This window comes from Exophiala mesophila, assembly GCF_000836275.1.
Source record: "Exophiala mesophila strain CBS 40295 unplaced genomic scaffold supercont1.6, whole genome shotgun sequence".
In the NCBI taxonomy this organism is placed as follows: domain Eukaryota; kingdom Fungi; phylum Ascomycota; class Eurotiomycetes; order Chaetothyriales; family Herpotrichiellaceae; genus Exophiala; species Exophiala mesophila.
Genome location: NW_015622509.1, coordinates 1,089,579 through 1,108,647, shown reverse-complemented (window position 1 = coordinate 1,108,647; position 19,069 = coordinate 1,089,579). Strand labels below are relative to the sequence as shown.

At 49.8% G+C, this 19,069-nt stretch overlaps 6 protein-coding genes across 6 annotated transcripts; 4 read left to right on the top strand and 2 right to left on the bottom strand.

Moving 5' to 3' along the window:
• The first annotated feature begins 2,998 nt into the window (after positions 1–2,998).
• On the top strand, positions 2,999–4,939 carry PV10_08318 (uncharacterized protein). Its single transcript, XM_016373317.1, has 3 exons — positions 2,999–3,541; positions 3,610–3,641; positions 3,722–4,939. The coding sequence occupies exons 1-3, from the start codon at positions 3,498–3,500 to the stop codon at positions 4,549–4,551; spliced, it is 906 nt and encodes a 301-aa protein (XP_016220228.1). The 5' UTR covers positions 2,999–3,497; the 3' UTR covers positions 4,552–4,939.
• Positions 4,940–7,351: 2,412 nt separating this feature from the next.
• On the bottom strand, positions 7,352–9,579 carry PV10_08317 (uncharacterized protein; the record flags this gene model as incomplete). The annotated part of the gene is made up of 5 exons (XM_016373316.1): positions 7,352–8,067; positions 8,145–8,403; positions 8,460–8,823; positions 8,907–9,148; positions 9,211–9,579. 5 exons carry the CDS (start codon positions 9,577–9,579, stop codon positions 7,511–7,513), a joined length of 1,791 nt encoding a protein of 596 aa, XP_016220227.1. The 3' UTR covers positions 7,352–7,510.
• A 366-nt stretch (positions 9,580–9,945) lies between these two features.
• On the top strand, positions 9,946–12,183 carry PV10_08316 (uncharacterized protein; the record flags this gene model as incomplete). Its single annotated transcript, XM_016373315.1, has 6 exons — positions 9,946–10,358; positions 10,414–10,427; positions 10,481–10,766; positions 10,825–11,022; positions 11,071–11,751; positions 11,805–12,183. Exons 1-6 carry the CDS (start codon positions 10,216–10,218, stop codon positions 12,181–12,183), a joined length of 1,701 nt encoding a protein of 566 aa, XP_016220226.1. The 5' UTR covers positions 9,946–10,215.
• Positions 12,184–12,431: 248 nt separating this feature from the next.
• Positions 12,432–14,698, bottom strand: PV10_08315 (uncharacterized protein; the record flags this gene model as incomplete). The annotated part of the gene is made up of 2 exons (XM_016373314.1): positions 12,432–13,233; positions 14,604–14,698. 2 exons carry the CDS (start codon positions 14,696–14,698, stop codon positions 12,432–12,434), a joined length of 897 nt encoding a protein of 298 aa, XP_016220225.1.
• Positions 14,697–15,269, top strand: PV10_08314 (uncharacterized protein; the record flags this gene model as incomplete). The annotated part of the gene is made up of 2 exons (XM_016373313.1): positions 14,697–15,141; positions 15,196–15,269. 2 exons carry the CDS (start codon positions 14,697–14,699, stop codon positions 15,267–15,269), a joined length of 519 nt encoding a protein of 172 aa, XP_016220224.1.
• Positions 15,270–15,849: 580 nt separating this feature from the next.
• PV10_08313 (uncharacterized protein) lies at positions 15,850–17,477 on the top strand (the record flags this gene model as incomplete). The annotated part of the gene is made up of 5 exons (XM_016373312.1): positions 15,850–16,145; positions 16,214–16,308; positions 16,365–16,947; positions 17,008–17,196; positions 17,258–17,477. The coding sequence occupies 5 exons, from the start codon at positions 15,850–15,852 to the stop codon at positions 17,364–17,366; spliced, it is 1,272 nt and encodes a 423-aa protein (XP_016220223.1). The 3' UTR covers positions 17,367–17,477.
• Between the last annotated feature and the right edge of the window lie 1,592 nt (positions 17,478–19,069).

Sequence of the window (19,069 nt, the reverse complement as noted above, 5' to 3'; positions counted from 1 at the left end):
GTGTTAGCCGGACTCGATCGTCCAGCTCTACAGGGATCATTCGCGATCTCTTGCCAATCTACAGGTTAAATTGGCCTAAATGGTTAAGCGAGGGTCCAATCGAGCTGAATGGAGGAGATGCCCCCGGCTGGTTGTGGCTCTTGTGGCTCCAACTTCGAGGCCTCAGGTCCAAGTGACCACCCAACGCAGCTGCTTGCCCTGGTGCCTGCACACCCGAGGACCCTGCCACTGCCACTGCCATTGCCACTGCCATTGCCACTGCCACCTGGGCGTCATCCCCGTCCCCATACCAATACCCACACCCATCTGATCTGGATATGCATCCTCACCTAAAGTCTATCGTTTACCTACGGTTTTATTTACGCATACTGTCTTTGGTCTTTCTCGCTTTGCAAATTCTTAGCCTTGGTAGCGTCACACGCGCACGCGCGCACACTCTCTCCAGACAGGCCCACCAGTCTGTCTTTGTGATGCTCTGATGGCTGGAGCGCACAAAAACATTCTCTTGTGGTTGTCATGACCTATCAACTTTTTTATCCTCATCAATACGTTCTTTTTCCGAGGATCGACGTCTACCACTAGCATAGACCCGTCCCCTATGTAGTCACAGTGCATAGTGCACAATGACGTTGCATACTTGACAAGGCACGAGGTGAATTTACCGGTCTTTTTGATTAGAGTTGGCCGTCGGCCACTGGACAAGGTTTGTGACTTTTGATTTTTCTGACTACCACAAAAACATCAGCAAACCAGACTTACCTAATAACATAACTAAACTATAAGCAGCCACGCGCAGTCTGGCAGCGCGGAGGAGGGACCGAGGAAAACCCTCAAGACGCTTGGCCGTGGCTGGCCCACACTGCCTTCCGCCCACACGCCCCATCCACTGAAAACTACAGAGTACCTAAGGTAGTAGTCCACCCAGCCTGGTGGAAATATACTCCGTAAGCCCTCATCTCAATTGAGTTGGCCGTGACACCGTTGCCCTACCGAGTTCCGTACTCCGTACGTGCGCATATGCTTAAACTTCGTATGCGTACAGAATACGCAACACTCTCGGCACGCATCTGCGTATGCCCTGCTCCTTGTCGTCAAGGATCTCCGTCTCCACCATGCCATCATCCTCTGACGGCACCAGCTGGAAGAAAAGCAAAAAAATTGAATCAATTCGTGAACCACTCCAGTGACGTGTCAGCCAATCAATATTTCTACATTAGCCAAAGTTCGTAGGTTCGTCAACAAACCGACGGGCACAGGTCTAGGCATGCCATCACCGATTGGATTCTTTTAATTTGTTGCTGCATGCTGACCAATTGTAAGCTTGACCGTCGCTAACTTAGATGGATGTATTGAAACGGGTATCTTGCAGCCGTTGAAGACGAGTTATTTTAGCGATCTACCCTCGTGGTAGCAGATTCAGCCACCGTGTGAGGTCAACAGCCTTGCTAAGCCTCCTGGGATTCGTGATCATAGGACAATGAAAATAACGGAGAAAAAAAATATCATCATCGTCCTAATTGATCGTACGATGCAAACATGCCTTCGTCTACACACACCTGATCAGGCCAAGGGTGTCGGCTACCATCCGTGACAGCAGCCAATTGATCCCCCTTGCCGCTTGCCGAAACGGCGGCTCCGGCCTGTGGACAGCGGCGATCTTGCATCAGACACTTGCTGAGAGGACCCATGATTGACCAGTCATCCTCCAAGACAGGTACAAGGCTCGAATGGCAGGTAACCAGGGTGCCTGGAGAATGGATCCGAGGATCCTCCAGGGATCATGGTTCCGCCAACAGATGAGTAGCTGCGGGCCTGCCTGAGGCTGCCGTGGGTGCCACTATGCCCAGGTGCCAGGTGCCAGGTGTCCTATGCTATGCTTAAGGTAGGTATGGTATGCGTACCCTGCCTGACACTCCTGGCAATATGGGGAATCGTAGGGCCTGAACGGGGGGACCCATCATGCCCATCACGCCCATCGTGCCTATCCATCCATCCCTTCAACCCTCCGATGCAGCCCATCAATCCTTGTCCACCTGGTCACTTCCCTGCTTCCTTGGTGCCATGGCCTGTGGTCCAACTCTCTTTTTTCATTTGCCCTCTCCGAATTGGGACGTTTTGTCCATGGCTCAATGCCCTCAATCGCCCTTTCAACGCTTCATCGCTCCGTCGCTTACCCGTCTTGGTCCTTGGTTCTGATGGCTTGACTGGACCTGCAGGCATACGGGCCCTCGTCCTGCAGGTGCAGCATGCAGTGCCTGTTTCCGGACTGCCGAACCCACATGTTGGGTGCTGCTGCTGCTCGAGTTCTCAAACTGTCACTCTGTCACTTCACTCGCTCCCTATCCACATCCTAAGCTCGAGCCCTTCTGCCTCAGCCTCCACCCCTGATGTGCCTGAAGTCCCTAGAGCCAACCTCTAGGGACGGCTGTCTGGGATGCCGTCCAGCTTTGATAGGTACCACTGCCAAATTGGAGTTTTCCTACTGCTTCCTCTATCCAGTCACCGGCTTTTACCACCAACGTCCAATACCACCACCATCACCACTACTACCACAACGTCCACAACACAGCCTCTCCCAACCTGACGACACCTCATCCTCCTCTTCCTGCTGAGTCGGTCCTCCCCTCTTGCCACGAGTCCACTGGTCAGCACGACACGATCATCATCCTCCAGTCAATATCCAGCCTCCTCTCAGAAGACTTCTCCTCCCGTCAGACAGTGCCCACTCTTGAATCTCCAGCCTTGCACCCGCGGCTCTTCTTGGACCAGGTTCGCTCGCCTCTGAGATGGACCCTAGTCACTCGCCAGCTCCACTTAATTAACCTTGGCTTGAGCTTCACTTCCTCCCGCGCGTGCGCAATAAGGCCCCAGGGCCCATCGTCAAGGCGCCAGTGAGAGACCAAGAACGAAGACGAGCACAAAAAAACGAAGATGAGCGTCGAGCGTGTTCGGTCGGCTCGTCAAACCAGTGGGTCTTGTGCAAATGCTTCTCCATGACCTTGTGCCGATCACTTGGTACCCATCCTCCACAGATATAGCCTTGTCCCGCCCTCGCCCTCGCCTGAACCATTCGTCCAAGCCGGTCTCACCTACTCAGGTCATAGTCCATTCTTGCCGACCTTTGTCTAGCCTGATTTTCTGTCCAACCGTTGCGCTATCGTACTTGGACAATCCCCGGGGACCCATCCAATCATCCCCACTTCCAGCTGTCCGCTGCTTTCAATACTCTTCCAACATCCTCTGATCAATATTCAATGCTTGTCCGCCCGTGCACTCACCTGCTTGTCCATCCTGCTCGCTCAGCTCCGTACCCTGACCCATATTACGAAGGTGTCCCCCCCATATCACTCCTATGCTGTACGGCTACTTCCCCTGACAGCCGAAACTTTACGTGCCACCATACGTCAACCCTCCAAGCCTCCCAGGGTACTTGAACCATATCGGTCGCCACAGAGGTCTACCATCAAACCAACCGTCAATTCATCCAGACCTTCAACATGTCAGAATCTGGCAGTGAGGCAACCAAAGCCGACAAGAAGAGGTACATTCTCCTCCGCTTCCTCTCCACCTCCTCTCCGCTCCATCTGTCCCATACTGACGATCCAACAGAGAATACAACCGAAATGCTCAACGAGTCTTCCGTAAGTACCCGCCGTCGCGAGTCCATTGCCACTTCCATTGCCACCTCTAGCACCTTGTCCAGTACTAATTCAATCTACAGGTCAAAGGCGGAAAGAACATCTTAGCAAACTTGAAGCCGCCCAACGCGAAGCAAGTACCTCTCAGAACGACGAAGTCGAACGATTGCGCCGGGAGAACTTTGCTCTCGCTCAAGAGAATGAATCGTTAAAAGCAGCCTACGGCTCTCAGTCAAGTTCGCCAGGACCTTCGATCAGTCCTACAGAAGTCCGAGGATCGCCAGCTGGGTATATAACCTATGCAACTGCTCAAACCCCCTTTGCTCCGACTGTGGGCACTCCATTCATGCCAACTACCATGTCAATGGCACTTTCATCTTCCATCCCCACCCCTTTATCCTCGACGCCACTCTCCAGCACCACTACAGACCCATCTAGTCTCGTGGTAGTGGTCCCGAACAACATCCGTGAGATTCGTCGTTCTCTCCATAACATGTTTGCTCCACTCCTCGACATTCCCGTCATCTCAAACCCTCAGACTCACCTCGCAACTCTGGCCGCTTTGGCGCCGACTTTACCAAACGTCCTGAAGCCAACACACGTCCAGTTGACTACTCCTCACCATGCCTACATCGACATGATCCCATCGCCCCTCCTCAGAGACCGTTTGATCGCCGTGGGACCAGAACACGCGAACTCCTTTTTAACAGAAGTGTGCACCATCGCATGCGACATTGAAGACACAGGACAAATGACAATCTGGGGAGAGGACTGGCTCAACGAATTTTCTTGGGAATTTTCTGCCCCAGTTCTTGAGAGATGGCGAGGTTGGCTCCTGACCCTCGAATGGGGTCAAAGAGCAAACTTCTGGCGACGTCAACGAGGAGCAGCTATTTTACACGGCTATGATTAAATACACGACTTGAACGTGCCGACCAATAAACCTGCATCACGACGCATCTCTGTACATTCTGTCGTGGAAATGGACAGGTGCTCAGCATGCTACAACGAGAAACGGACAATATGAAACACCAGAGAAGGACGATTTAATATTTCTTTTCCACAAAGTGCGTGTGTCGAACTCGCCATTCAGCGGAAACTGGGCATGGACGGAGTTGTGTGGCCTGAAAACGGGTCACAAAGTTACATCTCCTATGGAATCTGTGCAGCATTTGGCCAGATCAGATGCTAGAGCTTGAGACAAGGCGCTGGCAGCCATGTTTAAGTCGTTTTATTATATATCTTTTGGGCCATTTCCTGGCCGTGTCATAATACACCTTTGTTCAAAATATGTTCATCACCTACACTATGCGTTTTTCTAAGCCTCTCAGCGACTTGACAGAGAGAGTCAACTTGACATTCATAGCCTTGTGCGACCTCGTGTTTGTTGAGGGTGCCTCATCACGCCTTGTCAAGTCAATTCAAATTCGCTCGAGCAAGCTGCGCATTCTACTGAAGACACTGCCAACCCCTTGACCAAAACAACAACGCCTTGGGCACTCATTGTCGGCGCACAATGTTGAGAGTAATCATTTTGCGATATTTTTTGACTCAAAGCCTATCGTGACTTGGTGAACAAGATAGCTAATTGAAGCGTACATTTTGAAATTGCTGAAACCTGTTTTCGAAACACGAGGTTCTCGGACCGGGTCAGTAGCGACAATGGCGCAATGATGGATTCGCCAGGGACGGACGGTACGAGCGCGCGCTTGCACATGGCTACCATTGCCGGTGATTCACCGCTGGACAGGACTGGACGAAAGAAATCGATGAATTTCCTAACCCCCGAGGGGTTTGACGTACATTTCTGCCCTGTGGGAAAAAACCCAATTTACCCTGGGCAACTTTCCGCAGCAATAGACCATGGTCTATGGTCCATAGTCCCTTTTCCCATGGCCAGGGCCTCCCACACACGCCACCTAGTAGCACCTAGCCCTTGGTTCCTCCAGTAGCACTTGGTACTTCTTCGTCCTTTGAGCATCTTGGCCGTGAAAAGCTCCGACCAACCTTGCGTGCAAATAGAAACACACGAAACCCTAAAAAAAGAATCACCCGAGGTCGATCCCGTGGGACCCTGACCTAAAAACCTGCAAGCTACAAGCTGCAAGCGAACTGCCCGGCGAACTGCCCGGTGTACAGCCAAGAAAAGATGATATCTGTATACTTTTGCTTCTGAGTAGAATGATTGGTCCACCCCCCCTGAAGGTGAGGTGACTGAGTGAGATGGACAGAGAGATTCGGAAGACATGGTTTTTGTTTCATCCTATCTCTTCCCATCCCTGGACCTTGCTTTCTACTGTACCGTGGAAGTCTATCCTTATCTATACTTTGGCTGACGGTATTGCCACCTGTCGCGTGGTGTGGACGTGGACGTGGACGTGGACGTGGACGTGGACGTGGACGTGGACGTGGACGTGGTCGTGGTCGTGGTTGTGGTCTAGTAGTGGCTGTGGGTGCATGACGGTACTACCTACATTTAGTGCCTTTTGTGATTTGTATACCAAACAATCAATCAAACCACCCTAACGACTCGGTAATCTCATGATTGATGAATGAATCAATTCGAATAACTTGACTGGGCTTTAGCTCGAGCTACATCAAACTCGAACCCCTTGGATAGATAGATGTACAGTAATTGTGTTGCAGTGTTTGACTGGGAGCAGGGAACGGAGTGTCTTGTCTTTCTGTCTTTGTTTGACAATTCACCAAAAGTTGACCAGAGTTGACTTGATTGATGAGTAGGTTACCTACCTAATTTACTAAGTTCAGATACCTGTTGAATTGATGAAATCAAAACAGTAGTCAGCCCCTAATCTGATTCTTTCGTATCTATCTGTCTTCCCCGTACTCTCCTTTCCGCCAAGCCTCGTCTCGCCTTGACAATAACATGACCAAACTCATGCTTCTATGATCATCCATTCCATCCCATTCATGCCACTTTTGACATGTCTATTATTAGTGAGGAGAGCTTTTGTATGTTGATCACAAGGGCACACAGACACATAGACATGGTAGAACATAATGCTATGTGTGAATGTACATACATAGGTAATCATGTATTTACATAATGCATGTCACAACGTGGTCGACGTCGACGATCATTCACACGAGCCTGAGCCTGCGCCTGAGCCCGAGCCCATGCAGGGTCGATCAGGTACAGACAGGTAGACAAGACAGTCTTTACGAGGGGGACAGGCGAAGGGACAGTGCGCTCGGTAAATGGAAAGTGGGAAAATGGCAAAATTGACAGCTACAAAAGTGACAGTGGCTATGAAGCAACTGACAAGTGACAAGTCGTGTTTAGTGGGGGTGGGTTCGTATGTACTTACTTTGTACGGAGTTAACAGCACAGGGTCCAAGGCTTTTACTGGTGGTCTGTGAGTCTGTGTTCAATGGTCAGTAGTGTGGTCTGTGAGAGGCTCAGTAGTCAGTAGATAAGTCAGTGGTCTATGGGTCCTGTGGTCAGTAGTCATTACGTAGGTCAGTACTATATACGAATCGCTAATGCAATAGCTAACGAAACCGCCTCCTTACCTCCTTACTTACCTCTAGTACTTACCTAGAGTTGTTTCAACAAAGCAAGCAACAAGGTGGCTCGCTTACTCGTTCTATCTGTGCACTTTTTTATTTTCGCTTTTGCCATCCATCAATGCGCGCCGGGTATGTCTACGACTTCCTTGCCTGTAATAGTCTGGAAGGCTGAGCAAGAGTGAGCGTTCGAAAAAGAAGCAGTGAATATCGCTACGGAGATATGTGATATCACGTGTTGCCCACGAGGCGACATTTCATCCTTATTTACTGGGCCGAGGGTGCCTCTTGCGCAGGTTCCGTTTTAATCATGTCACGGATTCTAAGCAGAGAAATTTTCTCTTTCATTTTTTCACATACCAAGCCAGGTCATTGCCCTTCTGTAACTCATATTGCAGGAATCCATTCCCCAGAAATCGAAACCGGTTCTTGTTTCTCGGCTCAATGTCGAAGTCCTCCGGGCGCAGATCTTGAATGAGCCGCTTGAAAAGCAACGCACTCCCTGCAAACGTCGCTGTCACTCGCCCATCGATCGTGTTGTTCTTGTACCAGCTTCGACACGCCCCAGTCCAGGTCAGTGTTAGGTGGATCTGATCGGAGTAGACGATGAAATCATCCACGACGCTCTGCTTTGGGACGACCGCTTTAATATCTTCCGAGGCAATTTTCCTTATCCATTTGATCATGTAGTCGGCACTCCAGCCTAAACTTTCCATTAAGGAGCCGTGGCCGATCAGTGCGTTCGGACCGGTGAACATGAAGTAGTTAGGCATGTCGGGCGAGGCAAGCGAGAAGTATGATGAGGGTTCCTTAGCCCATTTGTCCACAAGATTCACATTGGCACGGCCAACGATAGGGTATTGAGGACGATAGGAGACATCGAACCCGGTGGCGCAAACGACTTTTTCCCCGTTTGATTAGCTTGCTGCTGACTCGGGGGTTGAACGCTTCAGGCAACCCTGCTGAAAGGAAACTTACCGACATCGACCTTGTAAACCTGACCATCAGTTGTGTGAACGCTATCGGCATCAATCTTGGTGATGGGACTTTGAGTGAGTCCAACATTCTCGCGCAAGAAAGCTTCAAGATATCCCTCTCCGGGAGTAATTCTTCGACACCCCAGTTCCCATTTTGGAATGAGCTTTTCGCACAGTTCGGGGTTGTTCTTTAACTTGGCCGTCATTTGTCGCTGGGCAAGATCAAAAATCTGCTTGTTGAGTTCCGAATTCTTGACAAACTGTGTATTGTTTGTTAGTCCGTCGTCGGGTATCCTGGATGTTGTTGAACACGTACCATCTTAAAGCTGTCGTTAATGCCGTGAATGATCTTCTTACGGTATTGATGATGCTTCTGAGGTTCCTGGAGAAAAGCTTGCTTTCCCTCCTCCGTGTATTCCGGGTTATACGCCGGGTCATCCTTTCCAAGGAGTGATGCAGGGCTCATGGTGCTGACCACCCAGGTTGGACCCCGTTGAAAACTCGTCACTTTCGTCCCCGGTAGCTTGGCCAACTGAGGCAGAATTTGGATCCCAGATGAACCATTACCAATCACCGCGATGGTCTTGTTGCTATAGTCGTAATCGTGGTCCCAGCTCGCCGAATGGACCTTTTTACCTTGAAAGTTTTCCAATCCGGGAATCGATGGCCAATTCCAGGTGCTGTGAGAATCTAGTCAGCCTTGTCTTTCAACTTTCCAGATGACCGGGAACCAAGTTTGACAGATCAATCAATGGTAGCTTACTTTAAAAACCCCTGGGCTGAGATCAAGATGTCCGCATAGTCTTCGAAGATCATGTTGTTATGTTCGACTATTATCCGCCACTGACCACGATCTTCTTGCCAGTACGCGCCTGTCACACGATGATTGTATTTGATATCACGCTCAAGGTTCCACTTCTGAGCCGTTTTCTTCATATATGCCCAGATTTCAGGGCCAGTAGAGAAGAAGCGACTCCAGCCAGGATTGGGGTCGAACGGAAAAGCCTTTTGCTTGTTAGCGTCTGATATATGCACCCTTTCAGCTCCTTTGGTTTTGAGGACCTTACATATATGTGTGAAGGGACATCGCAGACCACTCCTGGGTAGGTATTCACCAGCCAAGTTCCTCCTAGTTCGGACCTCACTTCATAAATGGTGTGATCAATCACATCGCTCAAGTCGCTGTGCTCATGCTGGAACTTGTGGGCCAGAGTGAGCCCCGAATAACCAGCGCCAATTGTAACCACCCGAAGCTTTCTGGACGTGTATGCTGGTAAATCGTTCAAACCGGTGCTCACATCTTCTAAATGGTGGGCATCGCCGGCATGTGCACTTGGGTCGGGTGTTGTGTCGGTTGCGATATCGACGCCATTGGCAACACCATTGGTAGCGCCATTGGCAGCGCCATTGGTAAAGTGATCGACGATGCGTGCCATAGCTATTTGATGGCGTTTTTGAAAACCAGTGAGATTATATCACGACAAAGATAGCACGATGGCACTGATTGAGAAAGTGGCATCGGCTGCAGAGATAAACCCTCCGCCAAACTTGTCCCATGTCATTTTCACACAGCCTTGCCATCGGATGGGCTAATGAATGCGATATGGAGGTCAGCCCTTTAGTCCTGCCTCGGAGTCGAGTCTCCAACTCGCAAACGGTTAAATCTAGTGTTTTGCTCTAGAGTGGAGTGGCGTTTTTCAACTCAGTACGCTCGCAACTTTATTTCGGCGAAATCGGGTAATCACTTACTCAACGCTTATTTGCCCTGTATGAGAGAGTGCTAGGGTAGAAGCCATCTTGATGTTGGTTTTGAGCTGATGGTCTTCATCGCCGAAATTCGAATGTCCAGAATTTGGTGCGGACACTTCCCTAGCACATTCTACACTCTGTAGAGTGTTCATGACCCCATGGGGTGCAAATTAGAGATAACGGTCTCGGACACTTCTCTTGGAAGTGGGAAACTCTTGTCAATTCGTTCCGCAAATACTATACAGAAGCTGCATTTGTTCCGTTGAGGTTAGATCTCTGCATTTGAAAAGCTGACCACCGTCGGCGTATACCCCTAACAGGCAATGGGTTCCATCAGCGAAAATCTCGAGTGCGATGCCGTCCTCATTGGCGCCGGTTTTGGAGGCTATACTATGCTTCACAAGCTGCGTAACTTGGGGCTTCGCGCAAAGATTTTCGAGCGAGGTTCGGGATCTGGAGGTGTCTGGTCAGTATGCCAAGGAGATGAAAACGAAGGTCCGTTTGACTGACACGTATTGCAGGCATTGGAATCAGTGTAAGTAGACAGATAGTGTATCAGATCTAACGGCGAGTTGATCATGGATCTAGACCCTGGTGCTCGCGTTGATAGCGACTCGCCAGCTTATCAGTTCTTCGACAAAGAGATTTGGGAAGATTGGACCTTCTCTGAACGCTTCCCTGGATTCCGCGAGCTGCAAAAATACTTCCAACACGTCGAGAACAAGTGGGACCTACGAAAGGACATCGAGTATCACAAAAATGTCTTATATGCGTCCTGGGACTCAGGCAGTCGACGCTGGAGGGTGGGTTGTTCAGACGGAACCGAAACGAAATGTAAATGGTTGTTCGCAAACGTGGGCTTTGCGGCCAAAGAGTAAGTCACCGACTCTGAATCTCCTCTTCACTCTGCGGCACGACTAAGTAAGAGACAGGTATATACCTTATCTCCAAGGCTCTGCTAATTTTCAGGGCGAGATGTACCACACGGCACACTGGCCGCATCACGAAGTTAGTCTTCGAGACAAAAGAATTGCCGTCATTGGAACAGGGGCAAGTGGCATTCAGGTGATTCAAGAGGCGGGAAAGGTCTGCAAGCATCTCACTGTGTACCAACGCACGCCGAATTTCTGGTGAGTGCTGTCTATGTCTTTTAGTATACAGTCTGACCGATTGATTAGCCTCCCAATGCAACAGCGTAGCTTAGATGCCAGAGAAGAGCAGGAAAAGAAAGATAACGGGATTTACGAAGCAGCTTTCAAAGCGTGCGAGAAGACCGATGCCGGTGTTCCATACCAAAACAACGGACGCAAGACCTTTGATGACACGAGTGAACAGCGTGAAGCTTTGTGGAACTCTCTCATACAAGACGGCGGCTTCAAATTCTGGGTCGCCGGTTATGCGGACATGAATTTTGACCAGAAAGCCAACGAGGCCGCCTACGACTTTTGGCGGCGCATGGTACTTAAACGCATCAAAGATCCAGAGAAAGCCAGGCTATTAGCACCGGAGGTCCCACCGCATCCTTTCGGTGCAAAACGTCCATCGCTGGAACAGAATTATTTCGAGGTCGTCAGCCAGGAAAACGTTGACATCATCAACTTGAACGAATTCCCCGTAGAAGAGATCAACGCCACGGGCATTCGTACCGCGGCAGGGCAGGTTGATGTCGACTTAATCGTTCTTGCTACGGGTTTTGATGGTCTCACGGGCGGGTTTATGGATATCGACTTTCGGGGCGTTGACGGACGGACTCTGAAGCAGTACTGGAGCGACGGAGTCAAGACTTCCATGGGGGTGGCCGTGCCCGGTTTCCCCAACATGTTCTTTCTCTTCGGACCGCAAGCGCCGTCGACCTTTTCGTAAGGGGGTCCCACTGTCGTTACTCCATCGTCAGCTAACATTTGATCTCCAGCAACGGTCCATCCTGTATCCAATTCCAAGGTCAATGGTTCGAAAAGCTGATCGAGAGAATGCTGGCCGAGGGCATAGAAACCATGGAGGCCACAGAAGAAGCGGCCAATGACTGGGTGGAAAAGATTCGCGAGAAGTGGGAGGCAACGCTTCTCCCTAGGGGCAAGATAAGTCTACTCTACTCCCTTGCGATTTTTCTGTTGCTGACGTCTCTCCACAGCTGGTGGACCGGTGCCAATATTCCAGGCAAAAAGGTACAACCTCTAAGTTGGGCGGGGGGTCTGCCCTCATACTTGCAAATGCTGAGCAAGACGTTGGACAACAATTACCAGGGCTGGATCGTAGGACCCGGAGTATCTAAGCACGGCAGTGTGTCATAGAGATAGGGTATGCTTTATTTTCATGGCCGATTTTTGATTCGGACAAACCTGCCTTATCGCCAGTGCGTTCTTTGGTCTATTGTAAAGCTCCAGTCTCAGGTAGAGGGATATGCTCAATGGAGCTCACACTTTAGAGATCAAACGAGTCAGACAGAGTTTCAGTCTCAATTGCAACGCATGCGCGAAGGAAAATGAGACAGTGCAGATGGAATACTTAATTCTCTCCGATACTTAAAGACACTACTCCCTCATGTGTTGCACGCTCGGACCCAAGCACCGTCCACTGGCAGTTCTACACCACTAACATAGCTTGCCCGTTCACTTACCAACCACACCGCCGCCTCCGCTAATTCTTCTGCGGTACCCATCCGTCTAAAAGGGATGAGACTGACGAGTTTTTGGTAATCTGCACCGGCTGCCTTGGCCTGTTCCACTAGAGGTGTGTTGATGAAACCGGGGCAGATGGCGTTGACTCTGATACCATCGATCGCATAAGCCACCGCATCCGTCCTTGTTAGCCCCAAGACCCCGGCTTTCGAGGCGGGATAAGCTCCAGCCGTTGCGTGAGCCGTGATGCCGAAGATACTGCTGATGTTCACAATTGCCCCTCTCTGAGTAGGTATTGCTTCTGGATGATTGCGAGTTTTGAGCGTCGCGGGTTGCTTGAGGAACTGGCGGATCTGCGCTCGTTCGCACAACCACAATCCTCGAAGGTTGATGTTGATGACTCGATCGAATGCTTCCGTCTCTAGTTCGTGCGTCCGTAGCCGGGGTTTACTCGTCACGCCCGCACTGTTGATACAATAGTGAATGGCTCCGAATTTAGAAACCCCTGCTTCGACCATCTGCTCGACATCGGCTTCTTTGCTCATATCACCGCTGAAGAGAACAGTTTCCACCGTCGTGTCGATGATTTTCAGTTCCTGCGAAACCTGCTCAAGGCCATCTCGAGTCAAGTCCGAGAGTATGAGCCTCGTACATCCTTCTGCAACGAGAATTTTAGCACAGGCTCGCCCGATTCCCGAAGCAGCTCCTGTGACAAGGCCGACGCTTTGGTTCCGGTCAGTACAAATGTTTTGTTTCGTGGATGCCGCGTCCTTACCCTGTCATCAAAACGGGTGCCATTATTGCGAGAAGACGTGTTGAACAAGGCAGTGATCAACGGAGACAGACACACGGCAGTCACTGTATGATAATTTTCACTTCTTAACCGCAATTTGTCCGGACCAACAATCCTGAGGTCGTACATTAACTTTCAATCAGCTTCACGGTGACCTTTGACATTGAAATCCAGCCCTATAGTACTGTCGGTTCCATGAATCCGACTTTTCGTAGCTGGGAGGTGTCGAATCCGAGTAGAGAGTTTCACAAGGCCCCGGCCGGAGTGAAATGGGGGTGGATTATTTCGCCGAATTTGGCTCGACACAATCAGGTGGGCCAAAAAATGCCGGATCCGCACTTGGACGACCGTGAAATCGAGGGATTATATGTGTCCATTTTCACATGGTTGTGTTCAGGAGACCCTTGGGGCTCGCCTTGCATGTTTCCCCGTGGGGGCCCCGGACTTGTTCATTCGGAAAAGCCCTTTAAGTGTCAATACTTTCGCCGGAGACCCCAGATTAGCCACGAATTTGGACCGGACATTACTTTGAGAAGACCAGAGCTCTTTGATCGTCTCTTGACCGTCGACGCAGAGACCTCGGCGAACGTCACTGACCATCCAGTCAGGATGCTGATCAGTTCTTGTCGTTGCATACGGTGTATGTGTTCAAGGCACGATCTTGTCGCTCATCACTCAAGCTAGCACATAAAATTCCGATAGAGCCTTTGACAGCAGTTAACCAAGACCTTGCGCTGTTCTACACGCAAATATGGATTAGTGATAGTAGTGGCAGCCGGATTTTCAACTTGAGACGCTCTTTTGTCAGCCTTGCCTCCAAGCCTTCTGAAGGCCAGTCCATATTGCAACAAAACATTTGCCTTGAACTTGCATTGCTCTGTTACCACTTGGAATGATGACAGGACGCTTTCGCGATAAAGTGGTTTTCGTCACTGGGGGGACTTCTGGTCTCGGAGCACAAACATGCGAGCTGTTCTTAAAAGAAGGCGCGATTGTCTTTGTCACGGATCTACAGGTAATAGTGTATTCAGATATTCAGGATCAATTTGGATCAGGCTTTAACCAGAACTGTTCCAGTTCGCACCCAGATAGCAGTTGATGGCAAGCTGCTGACGAGACTTGTTCGAACAGGAACGGAACGCCTCACAACGCTTTGGTCGAAATGGTCATTTCCACCAGTGCGATGTCTCGGGTAGGTAAACCTCCTATTCTTACCATTCTCGATACTCTTCTGGGCTCTTGGTCGGGTCTTTACACCAACCCTTCTATGTGTAAATCATCGAACTGCCCATTGACATACGAAATACCATCAGATCCAGTGTCTTGCTTCGCAGCAGTTGATGCATGCATTAAAAAGCTTGGAAGGATCGATATCCTGTTCCACAATGGCGCCATGCTGAGTCCCATAGTTCCAGTGGTCGACCACGACATTGACGTTTTCAACAAAGTCATCATGACCAATCTTTGTGGCGCATTTTACCTGGCCAAAGCCGTGATCCCCCACATGAAATTGGTTGGAAAGGGGGTGATCGTAAATACTGCAAGTATTTCCGGCATCGGAGGAGATTATGGTCTTTCTTCATACAATGCTGCTAAAGGAGGATTGATCAATCTCACGCGGACAATTGCCATGGACCATGCAAGAGACGGAATTCGGGCAGTGACTGTCTGTCCTGGGTTCATGGACACTCCTATGTCCGAAGGAGTACTGCAAAACGAGAAGCTCAGGGAAGAATTGTTCGAGAGCATACCGATGAATCGCGGAAGGCATCCAATGGAGGTGGCTCAGTTGGTTCTGTTCCTTGCTTCTGATGAAGCATCTTATATCACTGGACATCGTAAGGAACCCACCCAGAATTTGTCTCATTCCGCTGTTTGCTGACCACATGCAGCTTTCGTTGTAGATGGAGGATGGATTGCTCGCAACCCCAGTCCAAATTGGTATAAGTACATTGGAGGAACTTAGGAATGATCTCTCGTGTATTACTACGGCTTTAGGGGTGGATAGCAATTTGGATCACACTGTTGCTTATGCTTAGGAACCCAATATCATTGCACATGCTATCCCCCAGCTTTTTGAACTGGATTGTAAACGTTAGATGAATTGCATTCGACCATGAAGTGAATCGAACCTGCAGCTGTCGAATGGAACACGCTGATAGATGGCTTATCCTGCGCATCGAGGCACAGTGCCTCGAAAGACGTTTCTTGCAAAGTTCGTGCTTTGACTTGCGATCGGAGCGGAATTAAAGTACGATGACATATCTTACCAATTCGCCGAATGGCAATCAATGCACTAGTCTTGCTGCAGAAGGGTTCCGCGGGCCCCTCTTCATCTCCATATTTCCAAATCTCGTGCGATCACTATTGAGGCTAGCAAAGCCTGACCTTGATGGAGATCAGAATTCTGCAAGTTCTCTTTCTTATATCCGTGGGGTCGTGATTCCATCTACAAATCGATTTTTCTGCAAGTTTCTCTTTATTGTATCCGTGAGATTATCCGTGAGATCGTGATTTCATCGACAAATCGATTTTTCTCAGGAATCATGTCGGGCGCAATGAGCAAGACGGACCAAGTACGCTCAGAAGGAATTTTCCGCGGATTGCCTGTTCTAGATGCTTCTTTGAAGGGCCTGAGAGCCATAGTCGTTGGCGCAAGCGGTCAATCTGGCCAACCCGTGGTTGACGTGCTAAGTGCCAATACGAATAGATGGGAGAAAGTCTACGCGTTATCAAGGAGGCCGCCAACAACAGGTGCAAAGAGTGTCGAACATATACCGGTAGATTTGCTGTGGGAGCCTGAGCAGGTCGCCAGTATCTTACTCAAGCACGAAGTCCAAGCGTACGTTGCTCCAAGTTGGAGATCACCAGACCAGACAATGACTGTTTCTGACATTTTCTCTTCTGCAGGGATTATATTTTCTACTTTGGCTATGTACAAGTTGCAAGGCCAGATACTGATTCGGAAGTATTTGGGAATCCCGACCATTTGGCCGAAATTAACGGTAAGACAATCGAACTGGATGGTAGATAATTCGGCTCACTGATCGCACGAATTTAGGACGGCTCTTCGAGAATTTCCTTCTCGCCTTGGATCTAGCCAAAATTCAACCCAAACGTATCATACTCCAGACTGGAGGCAAGAATTATGGTGTTCACCAAGGTCACGTCAATGTACCACTTACAGAGGGCGCAGCGAGGGTGGAATTGGAACCCAACTTTTACTACACTCAGGAGGATTTACTGAAAAAGTACATTATGACACACCCTGGAGCGAGCTATAATGTCACCATGCCGCAATGGATCTTGGCAGCCGTCGCTGGGACAGACATGACTATTTTCTATCCGCTGGCAGTTTACGCTTCCATTCAACGAAAGCTCCTCCAACCTCTTGAATATCCCGGTGACCTGACATCCTGGGACAACAACCATCCCATTTCCACAGGATTCATCCTCGGTACATTTTATGAGTGGTTAGTCGTGACCGAAGGCACTGCAGGGGAGTCTTTCAACATCACTGACGGGTCGGAATTTACTTTTGGGAACTTTTGGCCCATTCTGGCCTCGTGGTTCGGCTTGGAGTGGAAGCCTCCTCAGGAAAACGACAGCTACCACGAGGTAGAGCTGCCATTCGTGCCACGGGGGTACATCTATCTATCATCTCCTGCGTTCTCCGATTGTGCTGATACTGAATGCTACTACAGATACGGCCCCAAAGGCAAGCTTCGGTCCACCTTCAACTTCATCGAGTGGGCAAAGAAGCCGGCAACTCGACAGGCTTGGGTCGAAATGAAAGAAGAACACAAGCTAAACACCGACCCATTGCAGAACCCTGAGAAAACATTTGCTTTCCTGCAGTTTGCGCTCGAGCTAACATGGTCCTGGCAGACTAGGTAACAACCATCTTCGATTACTTCCCCCATACGAAGAGGCAATGCTAACCGATGCTGATAGTATGAACAAAGCTCGCAAGTTCGGCTGGCACGGACATGTGGATTCGATCGAGTCTATACACTCGGTATTCCAAAAATTCACGGACATGAAAATGATCCCACCATTCTAAAGTAGAGGATTGTGGCAGTGGGCATTGCGGTCAGTCGATCATTTCGCCTCTTATGTGCAGGAATTGACGGGATGGGTTCCTATTGAGAGTTTGGATTTACATCAGTTCTTGTAAAGTACATGGCCACTGATCTCAGGCAAATGCTTCAACCAGTGGCATGCAATCCTGCACAAATTCATCAAATAACGTGAGTAGCTGTGCCTGGATTAGACAATTTTGAAATCGAGTAGAACCGGCTTCTGTCTCTGCACCAGCTTAAAGTCATTATTATTTGTCAATGCCATGGGATATCATCCCCAGGGAGGCCTTGGGTGAGTCGTCCATTTTCGCCGGGACAATCAAGCTTCGCCGAATCGTGTGTCGGCACGACTGAGGACCTCCACTAGGCTTTGCACGTCAGAAACATCAGATGTATCTGGTGATATAAAGAAATCTCACAATGGAAGCGGTCCATTCACACCGTTCCTTAGAACCGATATTGGATCGTACTGACATTATTTCGATACCTCCCGCGAGCCACGCATTTTGACGGACGACTACGACGAAGCCGTAAACGTACGAGAACAAAAAATCGATCAAAATGAGACGCATTCTTTTAACTGGTGGCTCTGGCTTCATCGCTGCACATGTACTGGACTATCTCATCCAAAGAGGCTACAGTGTGGTGACGACTGTGCGTTCCACGTCAAAGGCTGAGAAGATCAGAGCAGCATACCCGAAGATCGGTAAGGACCGACTGGACTTCGCGATTGTGGAAGATATCGCACAAGACAATGCCTTTGACGACGCCGTCGTGTCCAATCCGCCCTTCGAAGCGGTCATTCATACGGCCAGCCCATTTCACTTCAACGTGACCGACGTTCAACGAGATCTCCTGGATCCTGCAATCAAAGGCACAACGGGCATTCTCAAATCCATAATCAAAAACGCACCCACTGTCAAGCAAGTTGTCATTACTTCGTCCTTTGCCTCAGTCGTGAACCCTTTCAAAGGCTCGTGGCCGGAACACACATACACCGAACAAGATTGGAATCCCATCACTCTCGAGCAGGCCTCTGAAAACGCCGCCAACGGTTACCGGGCTAGCAAGACATTCGCAGAGAAAGCTGCGTGGGAATTCATGCAGCAAGAAAACCCATCCTTCTCGTTGACCACTCTCTGTCCACCGCAAGTATTGGGACCCGTGATCAGCCATCTTAGCGGCCTGGACAGTCTCAACACCAGCAACCAAATCATCCGCGATTTGATCCAGGGGAAATTTAAAGACAAGATCCCACCAAACGCCACGTTTACGTGGGTCGATGTGCGCGACCTCGCCCTTTGCCACGTCCTGGCACTGGAGAAGGCCCTCGCAGCAAATGAGCGCTTTCTGGTTACTGCGGGCTACTTCTGCAACGCGGAGCTAGTGGACATCGTTCGAAAGCACTACGATCAATCGCATGATCAACTGCCTGCCGAGGGTAGTAATGGTGGTGGGTATCCAGAAGGTGGGCTCTACAAGGTCGATAATTCCAAAGTCGTCAAGATCATGGGAGTATCGTGGAGGAAGTTGTCAGACACGGTGATGGACACGATCAAGTCACTGGAAAATTTCCAAACATAACGGACGTAGGCAGGTCATCTGAGAGAGATGTACATTCCCCCTGGGAACGGAGGTTGAAATAGCCGAACATTGCAGCCTGGCTTCTGAAGTAGTATTGCAA

Excerpts from the sequence above, each read along its gene's own strand:
- PV10_08318 (XM_016373317.1), top strand. The coding sequence starts at position 3,498 with ATGTCAGAATCTGGCAGTGAGGCAACCAAAGCCGACAAGAAGAG. Across the intron at positions 3,542-3,609 it reads ACCAAAGCCGACAAGAAGAG|AGAATACAACCGAAATGCTC; the intron begins GTACATTCTCCT and ends ACGATCCAACAG. Across the intron at positions 3,642-3,721 it reads AAATGCTCAACGAGTCTTCC|GTCAAAGGCGGAAAGAACAT; the intron begins GTAAGTACCCGC and ends TTCAATCTACAG.